This window comes from Myotis nattereri (genome assembly GCF_964212035.1).
Source record: "Myotis nattereri genome assembly, chromosome: 11".
Classification (NCBI taxonomy): Eukaryota; Metazoa; Chordata; class Mammalia; order Chiroptera; family Vespertilionidae; genus Myotis; species Myotis nattereri.
The window spans coordinates 76,026,582-76,047,402 of record NC_138086.1 but is presented as its reverse complement, the minus strand read 5'-3'; the positions used below and the strand labels follow the sequence as shown (position 1 = coordinate 76,047,402).

The 20,821-nt window shown below is 41.7% G+C and overlaps 1 protein-coding gene across 1 annotated transcript in view; it reads right to left on the bottom strand.

Annotated features, from left to right (window-relative positions):
• The window catches only part of HECW1 (HECT, C2 and WW domain containing E3 ubiquitin protein ligase 1), a 106,596-nt gene that overhangs the window by 19,899 nt on the left and 65,876 nt on the right, over positions 1 to 20,821 (bottom strand). The window contains exons 11-21 of the mRNA XM_081102094.1: positions 20,592 to 20,742; positions 19,058 to 19,200; positions 17,102 to 17,223; positions 15,566 to 15,751; positions 12,731 to 12,865; positions 11,347 to 11,452; positions 10,319 to 10,415; positions 4,996 to 5,079; positions 4,443 to 4,552; positions 1,309 to 1,429; positions 98 to 211 (exon numbers count right to left, since the gene is read on the bottom strand). Of these exons, the coding sequence (XP_080958220.1) occupies positions 98 to 211; positions 1,309 to 1,429; positions 4,443 to 4,552; positions 4,996 to 5,079; positions 10,319 to 10,415; positions 11,347 to 11,452; positions 12,731 to 12,865; positions 15,566 to 15,751; positions 17,102 to 17,223; positions 19,058 to 19,200; positions 20,592 to 20,742 (1,369 nt within the window). The remainder of the gene's footprint in view (positions 1 to 97; positions 212 to 1,308; positions 1,430 to 4,442; positions 4,553 to 4,995; positions 5,080 to 10,318; positions 10,416 to 11,346; positions 11,453 to 12,730; positions 12,866 to 15,565; positions 15,752 to 17,101; positions 17,224 to 19,057; positions 19,201 to 20,591; positions 20,743 to 20,821) is intronic.

The window sequence follows — 20,821 nt, the reverse complement described above, 5'->3', positions numbered from 1 at the left end:
TTAGAGCCACTCTGCTTCTTTTTGAGAAAAATCACCCAAGATCCAGGGGCTTGGTCCACCACATTGAAGTGTCTGCATAAAACTACTGGTGCCTCACCCCTCTTCTCCAACAAAGGTGACGTAGAGTTTGTTTCGCTGCAGCTCTTTCCGGGAATAGGCCATCACCTGATTGAAGGTTCCTTCCAATAAGTGATCCCGGCGAATGATGAGCCTAGGCAGGAGTAAAGGCCACGTGGGTGATGAGTAGTGAATCGAAGCTCTGCCATTGGACATTATTCTAGGTGAGTCATGAGGGCCCAGGTCTCATTCCCTAGACTCTCTATGAATGTGCAGATTCCATCAGTGGAGAGATGGACTTTTAAAAAACACTCTTTTTAAACCATTGACAGCACAAAGACAACGTGTATGCTTTTATAATCAGACTAGAGGCTCGATGCACAATATTAGTGCACGGAGGGGAGGGTCCCTCAGCCCAGCCTGCACCCTCTCACAATCCGGGACCACTGGCTCCTAACTGCTCACCTGCCTGCCCTCCTGATCGCCCCTAACCACTCTGCTTGCCTGCCTGATCACCACTAACCACTCGCCTGCCTGCCTGATGACTCCTAACCACTCATCTGCCTGCCTGGTCACCCCTAACCACTCGTCTGTCTGCCTGATCGCCCCTAACTGCCTCTGCCTCTGCCTCTGCTGCTGCAGCTTCGTCCGGAATGACATCCAGAAGGTTGTTCAGCTGTCCGGTCTAATTAGCATATTATGCTTTTATTATTATACATTCCATCCTATTGGACTACTTTTGTTTTTTTGATCAATTAAAAAAAATCTTTTCAATTGGATTCCTGAGTTTGGGTTTGGGTTTTCAAAAACAAAACAAAAACACAAAACCCAGAAGGAGAAAAACCCACACCTTTTACTTAGCCTCCTATTACAAAGTTACAAAGAGCCCATGAATTTGACTAATGAGTTAAATGATGTGTCCCAAGAAAAAGTAAAGAAATATACGATTTTTTAAATTTAGATCAAGATTCATTGTTTTCTGAAAAGGTCTACCATTGACTTTACATATGCTTTTGTCTGAAATTTACTGTTTTTTCTTTCTGGCCCTTCTCGTCCCTTTCTGCCTCCTTTTCAATTTCTTAACTTCCGTTTTCCTTTCTTCTTAACTTCATAAATTTTTTCTTTCTCTTTATTATGAAAATAACTTTTACCACACCATGGTATCCAATTTCCAAAATAATATTACAAAGGTATAAAGGAGAAAAAGATTAAAAAAGCTCTGAATTCAGTGTCAAGTACTAGAGCACTTACTTAATTTTCCCTGGACCCTGACCAAACCCTTTGGCTTCCAGTTTCCGGTAGAAATTACGGAGCTTGGCCTCAAAGTCTCTCCGATAGGGCGAAGGGGCTCTTGCACTGGCTCTCTGTAAACCTGCAGAGAGAAGTACATGGGCTGAGAGTCAACACTGTTTGTCAAAGAACAAACACATAGAGCAGCGGTAGAGGAAGGGCCAACCAGAGGCATATTCATGTGTCTTCATATTTTTTTCTCCAAGAAGTTTCCCTTAATTTCCATTATTCCTTCAATTACTTTTACAAAAAGTAGAAATAATATAATGCAGAAAAAATTCTGCTGACAAGAAATATTTATGTCTTCCACTACATTTCAAGTTATAATTCTCTTATAAATTCTTTGATGAGCGTATTTCTTGGCTTAATTGCACTTAAATAATCTAAAACAACATAAACAAAACTAGATTAAACTTTTTTTGCAAGTCACTATATTATAAGAAGTGGTTGTAACTCTAATGAGGCATATGTTGTATTTCTCTAAAATTGAAGGATCTATTACCCTTTGAGATAGCATGGAGGTACCTGGAGATTAATATGCTAAGAGAAATAAGCCAGTCAGAGAAAGACAAATATCTTTTATTATTGCTGGTACTACCATTATCCCCATGGTCATGCATTTTGCAAAGTATGTTGGCATAAGTATCTATGATTCTGAATCTCTGTAGCATCCAGGTACATTTCATAAGAGTCTAGAAAATGGGAATTGTAAAACTTAATATCACTATATTTGGATTACATAATCTAGGACCCCATCGTCAAAACCAAGAGGATAGATAATGAAGTACTCTGACAAAATGAACTGGATGAGTGCTTGGATTCATGGCATCAGTAATATCTGTATCAGGAAAGTTGAGTCTTTTTATAAAAGTTATCCAAATATATCTCATTTAGCAAATCACTCTTTATTGTCTCTTCTTTTTCCATTCCCAATTTGGTATCTCTCACATATAGTGATGTTAAAATCACACTCCAATTGCCAAAGTTTGGACCAAAGTGTAGACAGGTCACAAGACTGGGACAATCTCTACAACAAAATGGCAGATCATCATCTAGACCAGTGGTTGGCAAACTGCGGCTCGTGAGCCACATGCGGCTCTTTGGCCCCTGAGTGTGGCTCTCACAAAATACCGACTTCTGCGCATGGGCCACAAAGTTTCAATCGCACGGTACGTGCGCGCCCGCACGTGGTATTTTGTGGAAGAGCCATACTCAAGGGGCCAAAGAGCCGCATGTGGCTTGCGAGCAGCAGTTTGCCGACCACTGATCTACACCAACAGCTTCTCCCAATGGAAGGCTCTGCTCCCCAAAAGTAAGTCACCCTGTGCACACTGGAGACGATCCTTCTGGCTCTGACAAAGCTCTGCTCCACCTTCCCCAGGTCATGGCACCTCAATCACATTGTAAGTCAGGGGTAGCAGCATTAGGCCAGTGATGGCGAACCTATGACACGCGTGTCAGAGGTGACACGCAAACTCAATTTTTTGATTTGATTTTTCTTTGTGAAATGGCATTTAAATATATAAAATAAATATCAAAAATATAAGTCTTTGTTTTACTATGGTTTCAAATATCAAAAAATTTCTATATGTGACATGGCACCAGAGTTAAGTTAGGATTTTTCAAAATGCTGACACGCCGAGCTCAAAAGGTTCGCCATCACTGCATTAGGCATTTCTTCAACAATGTCATTGGTACACTTGTTTGGAGGAAGTAACAACAGAGAGATACTGACTTAAAAACCGAGTTTAACAGTGAACAAAAACACCTCTAAGAGAGTTTCAAGTGACATGACTTGGAGGAGCCAAACCAAAAAATATTCTAGTTTTAGCGACTATAGCAGCATTGCGTGATACTGTCACACCCTTTTTGAGGGACAGAGCATTTTGCTAAATTCTGTTTCTCTTCTGAACTTCTCCATCCACTTCAGAAGCCAAACTTGGACTCTGACTCTTGAGGTTGTGAGATAAAAAGTTACCAGATATTTCAAACTAACTTCCTTTACTTTTAAAGTCATATAAAAATTGGGTTACCCCTGATACCCGCAACAATGTGATAATGCTAACTAACAAATGGGGGGAAAGTCTCCAATATCTGGTCATGTTTGGGGGTATGGTTTTTACTTAATTGTTTTGATGAACATAGAAAATAGTATCTTCCTTTTTCAATAAACAGTCTAATATATATTTCCTCATTGGGAATGAAAAAATATCAACAAAGATTTTTTGTATCATGAGTAAATACATTCTAATACATAAAAAAAACTCCAGGGGAACCATTTCATACCATGTAAGAAAACTCTTTGGCATCTTCCTGGGGATGTATGGTGGTCCCTACTAACCTAGCATCTTCTTTATATATCCTAGTAACTTCTTTACAACATGAGAAAAGTTGCCCAAATTGATATCTATTAACATTCTGAGTCATAAGGATGAAGGTTTCATAAAGGGCTCTTCCCTTTTAAATTAAAAAAATATATACTTTAATTGATTTCAGAGAGGAAAGGAGAGGAAGAGAGAGATAGAAATATCAATGGTGAGAGAGAATCATTGATCGGCTGCCTCTTGCACCATACTGGGGATGGAGCCTGCAACCCAGGTATATGCCCTGACCAGGAATCGGACCGTGACCTCCTGGTTCATAGGTTGATGCTCAACAACTGAGCTACACTGGCTGGGTCCCTTTTAAGTTCTTATAGAATGCATTTGGAATGTAATAGAAATTTAGAGCAGGGGTCTGGCAGACAGATAGTAAATCATTTAGGGTTTTGGGGCCATATGGTCTCTGTCACTACTGCTCACACCTGCTGTTGCCATTAAAAATACTTAAACCAGTATGATTGGGTTCCACTAAAATTTTATTTATAGGCATTGAAATTTGAATTTCACATAATTTATACATATCATGAAATCCTGGTTTTGCAAAAAAAAAAAAATTCAAACCATTTGAAATGTAAAATGCATTCAAGTCTCGGGGCATTACAAAAACAGGTGGCAGAGAGACAGACAAGCATACAACCGTCCTTCTTTCACCATCATCTGGTAGAAACACAGGTGGCCACTTACAGGAGATACCCTGCCAGCTTCTCAAGTTACCTGGGGAGTTCTGAGGTGAGGAGCAGGGTGAACAGCGGGGAGAGAAGCTGTACCCTGGGTGGAAGGCAGCTTGCAGGGGGATGTAGGACATAATCTCTTCTTCAAAGAGACTGCAAAGAAAAAAAAAAGAGTTTATTCTCTGTCCATGAGAGTACTCATGAATTAGCGTAATAGCAGCTACAGTCCTCACAAAGCAACAAAAACACTCACATTCAGCATACTACATAGTATTTAAAAGATAGGCACAATGGGGGGATAAGGACACATATGTAATACCTTAATCAATAAAGAAAAAAAAAGAGATAGGCACATCCTAGCACGCAAATTCTGTGTTATTTTTTTTCTGTTATTTTAAACCCTAATTAACACTACAACGAAGTCTCTATCAAGTACTATATTCAGCTCTTGCTACCTGAACTGTAAATGTAAAGAAGGCTCTTTTCAGCCCCGGTCACTAGAAACCTCGAGAGCAAATGGTGAGTGTTCCAGCTGGGTGTAGTGAAGAACTGCCCAGGGCAGGTTTTCCAGAATTGCTCCAGGCTTAGCTTCTTACCTCAGCAAAATAACTAGATCTGCATCACAGGACAACTTTTCCAGCCCATTATTACCCTCAGTCCGAATGTAATGGATTTTCTCCCTAAAATAATGTGGAAAAGAAAAGAGTTACACCACAACTCAGAAGCCAAGGAATGAATCCTTTTCTGATCCCTTTTTCTCTCTCTTCCAATGTGGCTGAACAGCCATGTCCTAATTAGTGTCAAGTATACTAGTATTCTTGGTATTTAAAGTTCGTATTGCAGGTTCCCAGGATACTCTACAACAGTGATGGCGAACCTATGACACGCGTGTCAGAGGTGACACGCGAACTCATTTTTTTGGTTGATTTTTCTTTGTTAAATGGCATTTAAATATATAAAATACATATCAAAAATATAAGTCTTTGTTTTACTATGGTTGCAAATATCAAAAAATTTCTATATGTGACACGGAACCACAGTTAAGTTAGGGTTTTTCAAAATGCTGACACGCCGAGCTCAAAAGGTTCGCCATCACTGCTCTACAAGGAATCCCCTCTCCTCAGACTCACAGGGACAGAAGCTAAGGAACACAACAAAGGTAGGTCCTGGAAGAGCCATGGCCATCGGGAGTGGAGCTGGACTAGGAGAGCGGCTGAAGGACTGTGGTGGGCTCAGGACATCTTGGAGGTCATGGAAAGAGAGTGAGGAACCTTATGCCTGATGGAAAACGTGTAAGGCACGCGGGGCACAAAGAGAGTCTGACCTCCAGAACACGTGAGAGTCTCCCGGTGGTCCGAGCACAGGCCTACATTTCTCTCTGTTTGATTGCAGTTTATACATTCTGACCCTTTCCCACAATCTCCAACTCTAACCTGGCAAATTATTCCAATAAGTCTATGGATAAATAGCATTTATTTTGAGCAAATGAACTTTGTAATTGGCTTTTCTGATATTCAAATACTGTAAATACCATAACCAAGATTAATTCAATTGCATGCATGCTTCAAAGAATTTTTTAAAAATGCCTTGAAGCAATGCAGCATAAATCTGGGAAGATTTAGAGAGAAATTTTAAAAACAATATTTAACTTTTAAATTTCTTTTGCATGCTGGTATCCCAAAGCCCAGTGTAATGGTGTTAGGAGGTGGGGGCTTTAGTGTGTCATTAGGTCATGAAGGCAGAGAACTCTTGTCTGAGATTAGTGTCCTTGTCTCTTCCATGTGAGGATCTGAGAAGCTTGTAACCTGAACGAAGGCCCTCATTCTGATTATGGTAGCACCAAGTTCTTGGACTTCGAGTCACCACACTGTGAGCAGTAAGTTTCTGCTGTTTATAAACCACCCAGTCTGTGGTACTTTGTATAGCAAGCCCCAAAGGACAAAGACAGACACCGTCACCCACTGATCTTCAGAAGCATCACACCTGGCTATCATTCTCGCTCCTCACCCCCATGTTCAAGCGGTCACCAGCCTCTGTTGTTTTTGCATGCACCCTATCCCTCAAGCTCTTCCCTCCCCTCCACCCATGCTCTACCATCCTCCATACAAGGAGATTAATATCATAGTCTCCTAACCCCATCTCCTATATCTTATGTCCCACCTCTAGTCTAGCATTTTTCTCTACAGAATAGCCCAAGTGGTCATTAAAAACACAAATTCATCTATCTTTCTTTCCTGTTTAATCACTTTGTAAATAAAATTAACTTCAGATAAAATCCTAGCTCCTTTCCATTGCTGACAAGCCTCCCTTTCCAATTTCACCATAGTCTCAATCCATCCTAAGCCATCCTGGCGTTTTTTCACTCTTCACCTACATCAAGCCTTTTCTTGTGTGGGGTCTTTGCGCACTCTCTCCCTGATCCCCACCTTGCATCTTGGGGACAGTTTCTTCTCATCCTTCAGGTTTCAGTTTAGTGTCAACTTCCTGCATTCTGAAAGCCTTCCCTGCATTCTGCGTAGGACGTAAGTCCTCCTCCTCTGCACCAGCATATTACCCACTATTGCTGACTTCTGATCTCATCCTTCATGACCCTTAACAAATTCTATGGCTATATATTTGGCTTTAAAAAAACAAAACAGGTCAAACTTGTCTGTCATCTGTCTCCCTTAATAGATTGCAAGTGCCATCAGAGTAAGACCAATGTCTGTTTTTCTTGCTGCTACATACGAAGCCCTAGCACAATCCTGATTCAAAATAGTTGCACAATAAAAGCACTAGTTGAAGGAAAGAATGAATGAATAAGGACTGCGAACATGACCCTTAAAATTAACAGATACCATTAGCCTCTGGGTTTTCTGGCTCCATCTTCCCCCTCTATGTGTGGCTTCCTTACGATTCACTGCTGACAACAGTTTCCTGAAACTCATTCTCTACCCTCTAACCCAGCAACCGACTTTGTGGACCCAAGACAGTGGATCCATGGCTCCCTGAAAATAGCTATGGCTGAATGAGGGTCACGGTCCTCCCCTGGGTACCACAGAGGAAGCATTAAGTTCTTCCTCCGGACAGGGTCATGGGAAGATGTGCTTTTATTTTCAACTCTTGGACCTTTAAGATGGAGCTGACTCACACTCACATCACACCCAGGAGCAGGCAAAGGTTCAATCCCAGCAAGCAGTGCCCAGCTTCCTAGTTCCCTTAAGAGTGACCCCCTAAAGAACAAGTTCTTATTCTTGTCATTCTACCTTTTTAATTCCATCCCCTCTTAGTTTCTGATGTCATTGTTGGTCAACTGTTTTTGATGAAATATTTGGATTCCCTACCTGGGGTCCACAAGTCCTGCATTTGAAATTATATGCAAAGGCTTATGTTTATATGTGAGGGCAAATCTATAATGTTTCTCATCATATTCTTTGAAGGGAGGGGGACAGGAAGAGATTAACCCAAGAATTTATATGCATACATGCATAACCCATGAATATAGATAATAATGTGGTGAAGGCCTGCTGGGGGTGGGGTGGAGGGGATCAATGGGGGGAAAGGGGGGTCTGGAATACTTTCAACCTTTAAGAAAAGGTTATTAGTTTCTATACTAAACAATTTCTATGGTTTTTCCATTTCCCTCACTCCAAGTCCCCCCATGTGTGGAAAATCATAATTGTATAATTCCACACTGCAACAAAACTCTTAAGATTTTTAAAAAAGTGATATTACACAATAAGGCTCAAAAGTTTATTTCTCTTTGAAAATATACTCTTTTACTTGTAGTAGCAAGCAAAACCGACATAGGCCCTACTCTTATGGAGGTTGTATTGTTTCTACTTTCAAATTATTTAAGTTATTTAAATGGGGCTATAGTGCCTTTAGTGGATCCAAATTTCTCTAAAAAGTAAGCAGTGAATTAATTACTTAGTGGTGGAACCAATACATTGAAAAATGTTCAAGAGCAGAAATGTGTCAAAAACTTTTTAAGTAGTATAACACCTCTGAAAATTCTTTGAAAATCCCTTAGATTATTATGTACTGTGAGAGAATAACGGAGCCCATGAATAAATGACCCATATGACTGAGCGTGGCACTGCCTTTAGCAGCGCAGTAATGAAATTTGGGCAGAGTTGGACATAAGTGGAAGTGACAATACTCATGCTTACGTTCAACTGTTCATGCTAAGGCCTTTTCCTTCACTCCAAAAATAATGTTTTCCATCTTTAAATTAAAGGACCAGGTTCTGAGGGTCAGAGTGGGTACACAGACAAGGTCCTGCACTAAAGAGCTTATAGTGTTGTAGGGAGACATAAGTACATGATAGAATAACAGAGATAAGGGGAAATACCTTAGAGGTACAAAAAGAATATTTAAAGTAAGGCACAAGAAATCCTAGAGTCTGCTTGAATCACCAAATCTTTGCATTTGATTTGAGCCTTTAAAATAGGATGAGCTACCCACAAAAGGAAAGCCATTCCAGAAAAGGAGAAGGCAGGAGAGAGCGACAGCTTATTTGGTGGAAATGGAAGATGGTAGGAGAATAATACTCGCACAGGATGGAGAGTTAGGCTAGGGCCAGACTTTGGAGACCATGGAAATTGTGCTTAGAAATCTTTATTTCATATGCAATGAGAGCCATAAGAGCTTTTGTTGAGGGACAGGAGTGACATAATTTGATCTGTTCTATAAGAAGATAATTCTGGTTACAGTAGGATGATAGGAGATATCTTCTAAGAGACCCCTGCCAATTTCAGGAGAGAAATGATGAAAATCCAAATACTGGTCATGATAGAGAAGAGAATAAAAGGGCTAGAGGAGAAAAAGTGAGGAGGTAAATGTTTAGATATGGAAATGAGGACAGAGGAAGGAATAGAGAGATAATGGCCAATTTGGAGGATGGTGGTTCTAATTTACAAAGGTAAAAAAACAGAGAAAAGAGGTGTCAATGAGGGGGTCTTGGAGGGGCAAGAATATAATTGATATGTCCTGGCAGGATTAATAAGGACTTGAATAACAAAGAGGTTATTTTCCAATGTTGGTGATTTATTGAGGAAGTCACACAAAATAGTTTTACAGTTGTCTGACAGATTCAAAAGACCACCAGATGTGCGGTAAGGGATTAGAGGCAGTAACTGACTGTTCTCACCCACTTTGTCTGATCTTTCACACACATCCCCATTTCAATAATGCCTACACTGTGACCCTATTTCAGTGACGAGAAGACTAAGGGTAGAGGATTAAATAACATGACTTGATTGTTAGCCTGTATGTGAGTTAGAATTAAGACTACAAGGGAACACTCTTAATATCCATGCATCTCCAGCTTTTGAAATTCTGAGCAGTAAACTGGAAGAGAGAGGTGTTTAACCATTTTGGTGAAAAAGTGGGATTTAGCTTCAGGAAATATTTTCTCTTTTTATCACTTCGTGTGACTATTTCTTCCAAATGAAGTGATTCAGATTTCCAGAGTCACTTAGTCAAATACGACCCTAATAAACAACAGAACATATATGATACTTTTGGGAAAATCGGAACATATATGATACTTTTTGTTTGCTTCTTTGAATATGGTCATTTTATATATGATTTACTATTAAATAATTTTATTTCAAAAAATGTATATGGTGTTTTACATAAGTACCTTTTAATTAAAAGTATGTTGCTCCCTTTCAGTGCTTCCTTCCAAGTCAATGGAAATCATTTTAGCATCATTATGAATCATACGTAACCTGACAATATGACTACTGCTGATTGCTACACTTCTGAGCACATTAGAACCCTCTGGCCCCTTTGTTCTGAGAATTCAAATGATAATTTAAATGCATGGATAGAAAACAGCAAAGCCTTCTGCTCTGGCTCCCCACAGAGGTGCTGTCCCATCTTGAAAGAGAGCTGAGGAGATCTAGAGTTACAAGGGGATGGACAAGCCCCTACCTGAGTGTGTGGTTTCTGGCCAAGCTTGGCTGACGCTCTTGCAGCATTTCAAAAATGTTTGGCTGGCGAAGAAATGCCACGATCTTGTCATTATATGCTGAAATGACAGAAGGGCAGAGTTGTGCTTCAGTCTTCAGACCACAGATGATTTCCCTGATGATTGGAAGATGGCTGCTTGACACGAGAATTGATTTAGAAGTTTGAGGGGCAGGTAGCAATGTATCAAAAAATGTAAGCTCCTGAGGGTGTTTCCAGTGACATAATAGCATTATTATTTTTAAACAATCACCCCAGAAGTGAACTCAATCTAAGTTAATCATCCTAATATTCCAGAAACTTAACGATGGGTTAACTCACTACTGTGTGAACAGATAAAATACAAAGTAGTTCTCCCATGAGCGAAGACTTACTCTCTCCTTAATAAATTCTCTTGGTCATTTTGCCATAGTTATTTTAGCACAAGATTCTTTATGAGTTCAAATAAAGCCTTTTCCGAGCACTTGACACTTAGGACCTGGGGCCATGAGCTGATTTCCAGGAGAGATAGTGGAACTATCCAAACCCATTTAGGCTCTCTCACCTCTTTCCCCTGATACAAGTGGCATGTGTTTTGAAAAGAGGCAGTTGATCTTAGAAATCAAGACTCTGTCGACTTATCCCCATACACACAAGGGAAGAGAGGTTTACATTACAAACTGCATCTAACAGAAACAAATTCATGACCTCATTAAATTATGCTCCCCTGGACTTGGCGAACAAAGCACTGAACAGAGAAAAGAAGGGAAATGTGGGCTGGAAGACATCAGGGAAGAAGGAGGTGAGGGATGAGAGAGGACAAAGCGAGGAGGAAGGAGAAAGGGAAAAGGCAAAGGGGAGAGGGGAGGATGGGCGCAAACAATAAAGGGGGAGGCTATGCCATAAAGAGGAAGAAAAGTAACTCAATGGAATCCTCAATATGAAAGGATTCACAATAAGAAAAGCCAGGCTAATTACCGATTATCCAGGGGTTCTAAAAGCATGCTACATACCCAGTGGCAACGACTCATGCTGATGCTGGCTTCGAATAGCAGCTACTAGGCTGTGTCCTGGCCGGGCCATTAAAGAGGTTCCTCTGTTTCTACAGACATCTGAGGCCTAATTCCAAAATAAAATTATTAGTGTTTGCTCATTGAGTACGATGTGGGCTGTGGCTTGTCCTATATAGCCTTTATTACATGGAGGTATACTTTATTGACAGTGAAATGTCTGCAGTACTCAGTTTCTTTTTATTATATGAAGTGACCTGACAATAATACTGAAATTGCCTTAAAATATTAAAGAGCTTGGACATCTTAAATAGATTGAAATGCCACATTTGGAGTTGATGCAGAGTTTTGAATTTGTACACTATCATCTCACGCTTAGTACTTTCTGAAGTATTGTACGACTGCTACCAGACAGGGGGGCTATCTGTGTTGAGCTGGGAAGTTGGGGCACTGCTTTCTACAATCTGTGAACTTGTTTCCTGCCGAGTGTCTGGTATCTGCAGGGTCTTGACACCCACATAACACTTGCAGATGTGTAACACTTCCTCTCTGCATCGTCACACACACCTTTTATGTGTATGTTTTCAGTAGTATCCTGAAACAATGATACCTAAGATGATCCCATGAAAGAAAAATTCATTTGATCACAGTGGCACTGAAACATGAGTGCCCTTGATTGGAAATAGTTGCATCTCTCAGAGTCCACAGATGACTCCTCTGAAATGTACACGAGGCTTTCATTACAACAAGTGATGACACACCCACAACTAGCTCTTCGTTTAGGACTTATGTTTGCTATCTGGAAGCTTTTAGGGAGATTGTAATTTTTCCAGTTTCTTCTGAGGTGTATGTACACTGTGGTTCTACCCCTGGAATGACTCTCTGAAGGGGCCAAATAGATATTTCTTTTTTTTTCTGACAGTTTTTTCATTTTTTTTGCCTCACTCTAAAATTCAACTTTAAAAGCTGTTTTATGGGAAATTGTTCTCAGTGCCCTCATCTCTTGATGTTATAAAAAGATGTTAGGACATAAAAATGGATTTTCTCATAATATTCTCAGAAACTGTTTGAAAGTAGAAAAGGACTATATTTTGAGTTTGGGTTTGGGAAAAGAGGACAGGAAAGATTATGGGATACAGAGCCAGTATTTCAGAAAGGCAATGAATGTGAGCTTACAAAAGGTGGCAGCCTTCCATGGCTCAGCAGTAGGCAAGCACAGGTAATAAAAGAGATATAAGCGAGGACAGCACGTGGTGGAATGAGAACAGGGCACTCCTTAGGCCTGGTTAATTTCTCCTAGCTCTCAGCCACTTAGAAGTAGCTCTGGCTCCACCAGCAGAGGCAGAGTCTGTGGACCTGTGAGCTGAGGGCGGGGACAGGGCGTTACCTCTCCAGCACTGTAACTGCGGAGCCTCTGGAGGTGCTGGCGATGCATCAGATGATTAGGAAGACGGCCGTTCTGAAGAGGGATCCGGGGGTCAATGAAAGTGGTCGCTCGACTGTTGTGGTCCACGAAAAAAGACTGCAGCCAGACCAGTGAAAAGAGCACGCCATGAGAATGAGCCAGAGTGTGGTGAACCATGGGAGGGAATGCTACGGGGCCAAGGCATCATGTTTATTTCTGTCTCTCTTTTTTATCTACTCAAAATTAGGTGGAACACTGGGCACTGTGCATCTGTTTGCTCAGTAGTTGAATGAAGCAATAGCAGTCACTAACACTTTACACTGTGAAGTCATACAGTAGTAATAACAACACTTTATTTCATATGCAAAATAAGATACACAGAGCTTTTGATGGATAAATAATACTAGTGATTAGTAACTTTTATAGGCTTTTACTTTTTAAAAAATGCTTTTTAATATAGAATTAGTAGAGTCTCACTGATAAAAAAAAATTGAAAGGATAAAATAGTAAAAAGAAAATAATTTAAATCATCCCAAATAACACAATCTAAAGGCAATCACTAAAATATTTTTGTAATTTAAAAAATATATTTTTATTGATTTCAGAGAGGAAGGGGGAGAGAGAGATAGAAACATCAATGATGACAAAGAATCACTGATCAGCTGTTTCCTGTACATCTCCTACTGGGGACCAAGCCCACAACCCAGGCATGTGCCCTGATTGGGAATCAAACCATGAGCTTCTGGTTCATGGGTCGATGCTCAACCACTGAGCCACACTGGCTGGGCTATTTTGGTAGTATTTTCCAGATTTTTTCTTTTCCTATGCAAATATACACATATGCACATATATACATTTTTCCCCACATTAACAATAATTTTGTTGTAAATCTTTTTGCCTATTATTTTATAAGCATTTCCCTAAGTTATCAAATTTTTTTTAACATAGAATTTTAATAAGCATATAGTTTCAGATTGATGGGTGCATAATGATTACTTTCAGTTCTCTGAAAAATACTAATGGAGTATTTCACAGAACTAAAACAAATAACTCAAAAATTTATGTATAACAAAAAAAGACTACAAATAGCCACAGCAATCTTGAGAAAGAAGAATGAAGTTAGAGGCTATCTGATATTAAGCTATACTTCAAGATTATAAAAATCAAAAAAGCATGGTACTGTCATAAAAACAGACATATAGATCAATGGAACAGAATAAAGTGCCCAGAAATAAACCCACTTATACAGTCAATTAATATATGATAAAAGAGGCAAGAATATACAATGGAATAAAGACAGTCTCTAGGTACATGTCTCAGCTGCTTTGCTTTCTGCTATAGTGTTGAGTAGGAGGCAGTGTGTGTATCATGGAGGACCAGGGCTGACTGCATCTGGGGACTCTCTGCATTCCCTGGGGCCCTTGCTGTTTGTTTCCTGATATGAGAGCTTCATTCTTGAAAATCCAAGGATAGGCAAATGGCTTGCATCAGTGTGTGCTCTTGCACAAAAAACACTTTTTGTTCACTGACTCATAGTGGTATCCCTTGGCATCTTGCTTAAACAATAAATGCAATCATGGCCACCACCGCAGACCACTGAGATAGGCAGGTGCACCCCAGCTCTGATCCTTTACTTTCTGTTCTGGCTCAAGCTTCATTTCCCACCCTACCACATCCCAGCAAGTCCTCTTAGTATATAAATCACTGCCATTCTCCCAGTGGAGGCCACATCCAGTAAAGGAGGAAATCTGCTGTACAAGGAATCTCCCCACCCCCATTCAATCCCTGACTACAGAGGAGCTGGTCATAGAGCTTCCTTGTACTCATGGACTTGCATTAGAGGACACAGTCTTTTTCCTCACACAACCTAGAGAGTTCAGGTGCTGAGGCATGCGAAGTGGTTTGTGGGAACGGGTTGACAGCTCCCAGCGGTGCTGTTTTTATGACGGTACCACTCTGCGGACATCAACTCACTCCGGGGAACTATGGCTTTGCAGGTTCACAATCACAAAGGGAAAAAAATGGAGTAATTCAGTTGCCTATTGAGAGACATGTCTGCTGGTAGAAACTTCTGTTTCCTTTGACCCTAAAACAGGGAGGGGTTCTCTCCACCAAAGTTCACAAAAGATTACCCAGGGTCAGTTCTTTAGTAAACGTTGGCCTGTCTTGTAAATACATTGAGATGAATGATGATGATTAAGAAAAAACATTCTCACTTCAGCAAACCCAATTAAGCTTCTAAAGCATTGCCGGGGAGGACCAGTTTTGGTTAAGGTCACACAAAGGCAAAATGCAAGCCAGTTAACATGGCACAAACTCAATGTGCCCTATCACTGTTTGCCAGGCTGCTTTAAGGAGAACTGAAGGCTTACTAGGGAAATCATAGTGAGTAATCTAATAATGTCACTCCCATTTAACGAATAATTTTGTTCTCTGAGAGTTAGCTGTCTAAGGAGGCAAATAGTGGAAGGTCATTGAACAGAGTCTGGATTCAAATTCCAAACCTAAATGTAAAGAGATGTAGACAGTAGTTCTCAAATGGGGGTGATTTTGCTCCCCAGGGGGCATATATAGTAAGGTCCAAACTTGGTGGGGGTGCTCAGTGGGCAGAAGTCAGGGATGCTGCTAAACACCCTCCAGTGCACAGGACAGAAACCCTGCTGTGGACAGTTCCTCCTCCCTGCCTCCTGGGAGCCAATGGCACATCCCAGGCTCACAGGCTCTCCTCTCCTCATCACCCTCCCTCCTCACTTTCACAGTGTCTTTCCTTTCAAGGAAAGGGCCCCCATGATGAAAGGGCTGCACAGTCACACTCACCTTTCCCTGCTGGTCCGTTTTGATCTCCCAGCCCCGAGGCAATTCCAGACGTGTGTCTGCAAACATGTTGATGAAATTCACCAAGTCCCGGTTATGCTGGTAGCGTTCAAAATTGCGTGCATCCCGCCGGACTTTCAGAATCATGTGCTTTAAGCAGGTGCTACTGGTGAACACGCGGTAAGCATTCTGAGATGGGGTCAGAGCCAGTTGGGGTAGGGAGTGCAGGATTAGAAAAAACACAGATCAAGCACAGTTTGAGAACCTTCATGTGATATAATGTGATTTCTAAACAGTTACTTATTGTGAGCCTCGAGGAGGCAGCCTCAGAAGCAGAAATCTTGCTAAAAAATTAAATGAGCAGCTGTAAACACACATGGCCCTGTTTGTGATCCCTACTCTGCCTGCCGCTCCACAGCCTGGGACAGAGTCAACCTCCCTGCGCATCTCAGAGGCTCCCCTCCCTCCTCCTTCCTTCCTCTCTCAGCCATTGGCTTTTTTGAGTCTTTCTTGACCTCTTTGAGTCTCTTTCCTCTCTCCCCTCCATGGATCCTCTCTGACTGCACAGGTCTGCCTGAGCTCCTTTAGCTGTCTACAACAAAGAGTATTCATTTAAGGTTCCTGGGATTTAAGGCAGGACTTCAGGGTCCATCACTCCTTTGATTCCTCTGTAGAAATGTTTGTACATGAGGGGTAGGGGATGAGAAAAACAAAAAAAGTTTCAGGAATTTCTCATTGTGCAAAGGACAGTTTTATGGCTCACGGGGATGATGTGTGCATGTGATAAAAGGAAAGCTGGAGCAAGCAGGCACAGTATAGCTCCTGCTGGCCCAAGTCCCCTGGTGCCCAGGATCTGGCATCCTTGTCCCCCTTCAGCATTCATGCCTGCACCACAGGGCAGCTGCTCTGGCTCTAACCACTGAATTCCCAGCGGCTTCTCAAATATAACCTGCTAAAACCTGATCTCCTCCTTCCATGACACAAACTTTGTCATCTCATTAAACTACGGGACCCGCCTAATGGAGTCACCACCTAACTCAGGTGCTCAAAGCAAAAAGGACTCAGACTTTCCTGAGTCCTCATCTCCCATCCCCCTCAATCACAGTGGTCCAAAGCACTGTTACTGATTCCACGCAGAAATGTCTCCTGAAATGAGTCATTCCTTTCCATGAGGCCAGCCCCTGACTTAGGCCTTCCTCATCTCTCACTAGAATGGTTGAATCAGTCTCCAGTCTTATTCCCCCAGTCTTTCTCCCACACTTCCACCAAAGCACTTTCACTGACACTAACACACCGACACTGACAAAACCTGAAGAGGAAACAGCATTTCCCCATCCAGCTCTTTCCCTTTTTGGAAAACGCACAGAATGAAAAGAGTGGACTGAGCTGTTTTCTGTTTTCTCGCCTGGGTTAAAATTCTACTCTCCATCAGGCAAGAAAATTCTACCCTCGTTCAGGTATCAAACAACTTGGCAAAGTGGCGCTTTTGGTCTTGATGGAAGCCAGGCCAGGCCCACTCTGCATTTCTGGAGCACTCACATAATTGGCATGCAGGACAGTGAAGAATTCAGGATTGGTGATAAACTTGACCGCGGGCGACTGCAGCAGCAAGGTGATTTTTTGTGAGTTCACCGGAGAAAGTGACCCTTCTCTCCTCAGATCTGGAAAAGGTGAAGCAAAAGCACAGAATGCATTGAAAGAGTCATTTCAAACCCTGTACTTTTCTCTGCATACCAGCAGCACACACACCTTTACCTGCGCAGCTGGAGTGGGCTGTTTTTAACAGTAATCTGACCAGGAGTCAGTGATCTGACTAGAAGTCACATCACCTTGTGTATGTCAGGTAAGAACCATTATTTCTAGGAGTGTTTCTGTATAACTTTAGTTAGGCTCAAGTCCTTAAATATCTTGTCCCTTTTATGCCAATTACTTTTTAAAATTTTCTTTACAAATTGCTAATCATAGGTATGATAGTTGGTTTGCAGAAAGGACCATAATTTTTTCCTTCCCTGTACCCACACCCATCTGCATGAGACTTTGCAGCTTCTCCCCTTGTTGAATCGAGCTGGCCATGTGTCTGGCTTTAACGAACACGATCTAGCAGAGGCTTGGAGCCAAGGTTTCAAGAAGCCTCTGTGTCCCCACTCTCACTCTGCACTCTGCCACCATCATGAGAACATGGGCTAGCCCTGCGCAAGAGGAGGAGCCATGGGGAGCAGGAACAAGCAGCCCCAGCTGAGGCCCTCTCAGGGCAGACAGGTCATGGATGATTGGACAGTGGACCAAGGACAGATGGGAGAGCCTAGTGGCATTTGAGGAGCCACCTTGCTGAACTCTGCTCAAATTGCCTCTCTGCAGGACCATTGGATAAATGTATGGCTGTGAATTTAAGCTACTAAGCTTTGGGGTGGTTCGTTACATAGCAAATGCCAACATATGTGATACCAAACCCAGAAATAAATTCCTTTGCTCCTTTTTTTCTCATGTTTCTCATTGCTCAACCACTTTACCACATCTCTCCCAGAAGGCTGAACTAAGAAATTAACACTAGAAAATCCTAAACTAGTCAGTTAAGTTAGTATATCTGGTAAAATGAATAAAATGAAGGCAATCAAAATTGTTGGTAGAACTGTATACTAGTATATGCATTCAAAAGAGTGCATGAAAATGTCCACTATTTTGCATTGTCGTAAGAGCTGAGACCTGGGAGGACGGAAACACATGTTTGTTTGCTCAGACTATTTTCTGAGCCTTGTTTTTGCAAATAAAATTTCCATCACAACTCAACTTTAAAAACTGGATGATTAGTATGTCACTGTGATCCTCTTATGTCATCACATTATAAAAAGTGAAAGCCAGTCTCCTATGCCTTTTGAATATCCTCATTTGAGTTCTAAGAAATGACCACCAGACCCCTGATGGACACCTACCCTACAAGATTTGGTTAAAAAAGGCTCTTGGGTGGTGTGCATAACCATGTCTAGAAAATGTCTTTATTCCCAGGTTTCTCCCTCAAGGGGAACTGTATTTTATTCCTAAAGCTAACAACTAATTATTCCTGTTGATAGTGTAGTTATGTGGTTCTTTTGAAGTAGACCATGAATTTTGATTGCATGTTTTATTCTTAAGTAGAAAATCCACAGACTACAAGAAATAAACTAACCTAACTAGAAATCAAGACACTGAAAAAATTGCCTTGATGCGCAAGTACATAGCAAACCCAGCTCTGAGTCCGCAGACTTCATCGGCCTCATGTCCCCCAGCCATAGTGCTGGCATTCTCTCTATGTGAACCCACTGCTTCCTCAGTTCCCGGTGGGAAACTTCTGTTTGCTTTACTTTGCTGCGCCCTGCCTCTTCCTCTCTGTCCTCACCTCCATGCGTCCCATTGCTTTCTTTCCCCGAGTGCACAGCGCCATACTACCAGGGCCTCACACACTCTGTCACACAGCCCCTGGACGCCAGCCCAGAAGTCTAGGGACCCCTCCTCCCATACCTAAGCTCAACTGAGAAGATTCAGTGTCTGAGTCACTCTCACCACCTCCTCCGCCGCCTCCTGCTGGGACTTGCTCACAACTTTGGCTACTAGAATCTTCTTCCGGCCTCTCTGTGGCAATGGTTCGCTGAATATTTTGGTACCTTTGCATCAGAAAATGGAAAGGCAGTAGTTAACTTTTGTTTGTTGGCTTGTTTGGGGCTGGTCCTTTGAATCAGATTACTGCGGAAATCTGGAAAATGTTGTCTTGGATGCCTGGGAAAAAAATGCTTAAAATTTCCACAAGAGAGCCAAAGCAATTAGTAAGACAAGTGTCTCTGGATGGTTTGACTTCTGTTTGTTTTGTGAGATATGATAAGTTTCAAGTATGGTGACTTCTAAAAAAACCAACATAAATAATAACGAATTATAAAAAAAAAAGCCTATAGCCCTATACCCTTACTAAGTATAAAATAAGGCCATGGGAAGTAACTTAAAATGTTACAATTAAGATATCAAATTACCTCTGCATTATTGTACTAACAAACTAGAAGAATAGTTCTACTCACTTACTTTTACTTGACGAGAAACTGATATGACCAGCAGATATGTGGAAATAAAATCATGCTGGCAAAAAATAAATATGTTGGCAGACAACTGTTTTCTGCTTATTTGAAGGATCATTTTATTTTTCTTCCCAAATTGTGGATTTAGTCAGTTGGCCAGCCAGCTAGCCACTTTGCCAGGTGCCTACTAAATATTTACTAACTTTTCCAATATGCCCAGGTTCTGTCCTGGACTTTCAGATCAAAGAGAAAATTAGAATATGATATCACACTCTAAACCCACACAGTCAAGATGGCACGCTATATAAACCATGACTCTAGCAATGTGAAAAGGCTGTCCTAGACGTGTAAGAGGTATGTGAACACAGATGAGGAGACACTAAAGTATATTTTGAAATCAGAGTATGAACTTGTTGGGGAGCTTGCAGGGAAAAACCCTAGAGAAAATAACATGTCCCAAAGAGTCTGCCCTTGGAGAATTCTGAGAAGCATCGGGATATGTGGACCTCAGGCAGGGCTAGGAGACCCGCTGAGGGGAGGCAGAGAGCACTTAGTTGGTTGCTACTGGCAGCAGTTTGAATGGTATTAGTTCTCCAACCTGAGCTGCAGAAAGTGTGCCTGCAAGTATAATTTTGTGCACTATTTCTAGAGAGTTCACGGAAAACTGACACCCTCAGTGAATACCTAAGATGGGGGAGTGGGACGCCATGAGCCTCTTGATGAAGCACACCTGTGTTCAAACCTGGGCCATCAAGAAGTTCAGAGGATTCCCCACCTTTAAATGACCCTCAGGCTTAGCTCATCTCTTGCCACCAAATTCTAAGTCTGGCTTTCTAAGTACCTACTATGCATGACTTTCTTAAGATGTAAAATTAATCTCTAGCCTCCTCATGCAGTCTGAGCAGAAAAGCGTCCCGGGGTTTGGGTTTGTCTTTAGCTGCCATTCTCCTTCCTGGTTTACAGGGGCTCTTTGCATGCTGATCACCAACCGCTTGTTGAGTTGCTCCATCTGCTGGATGGACCCTGATCTCCGCATCCCATCCGGGGTGGCTGCTGCTGTTGGACGCTGCCAGGTGGTCGTGCGGTTCACGTGGTCCACATAGAAGACCCGCCCATGGCTGTCAATGCGAGCTTCCCAGTCTAGCATGTAATAGAAAGGCCAAGTGAAAAACAAGGACAGACATTGATCCACATGAAACAGATGCCACCTCCAGGTCCT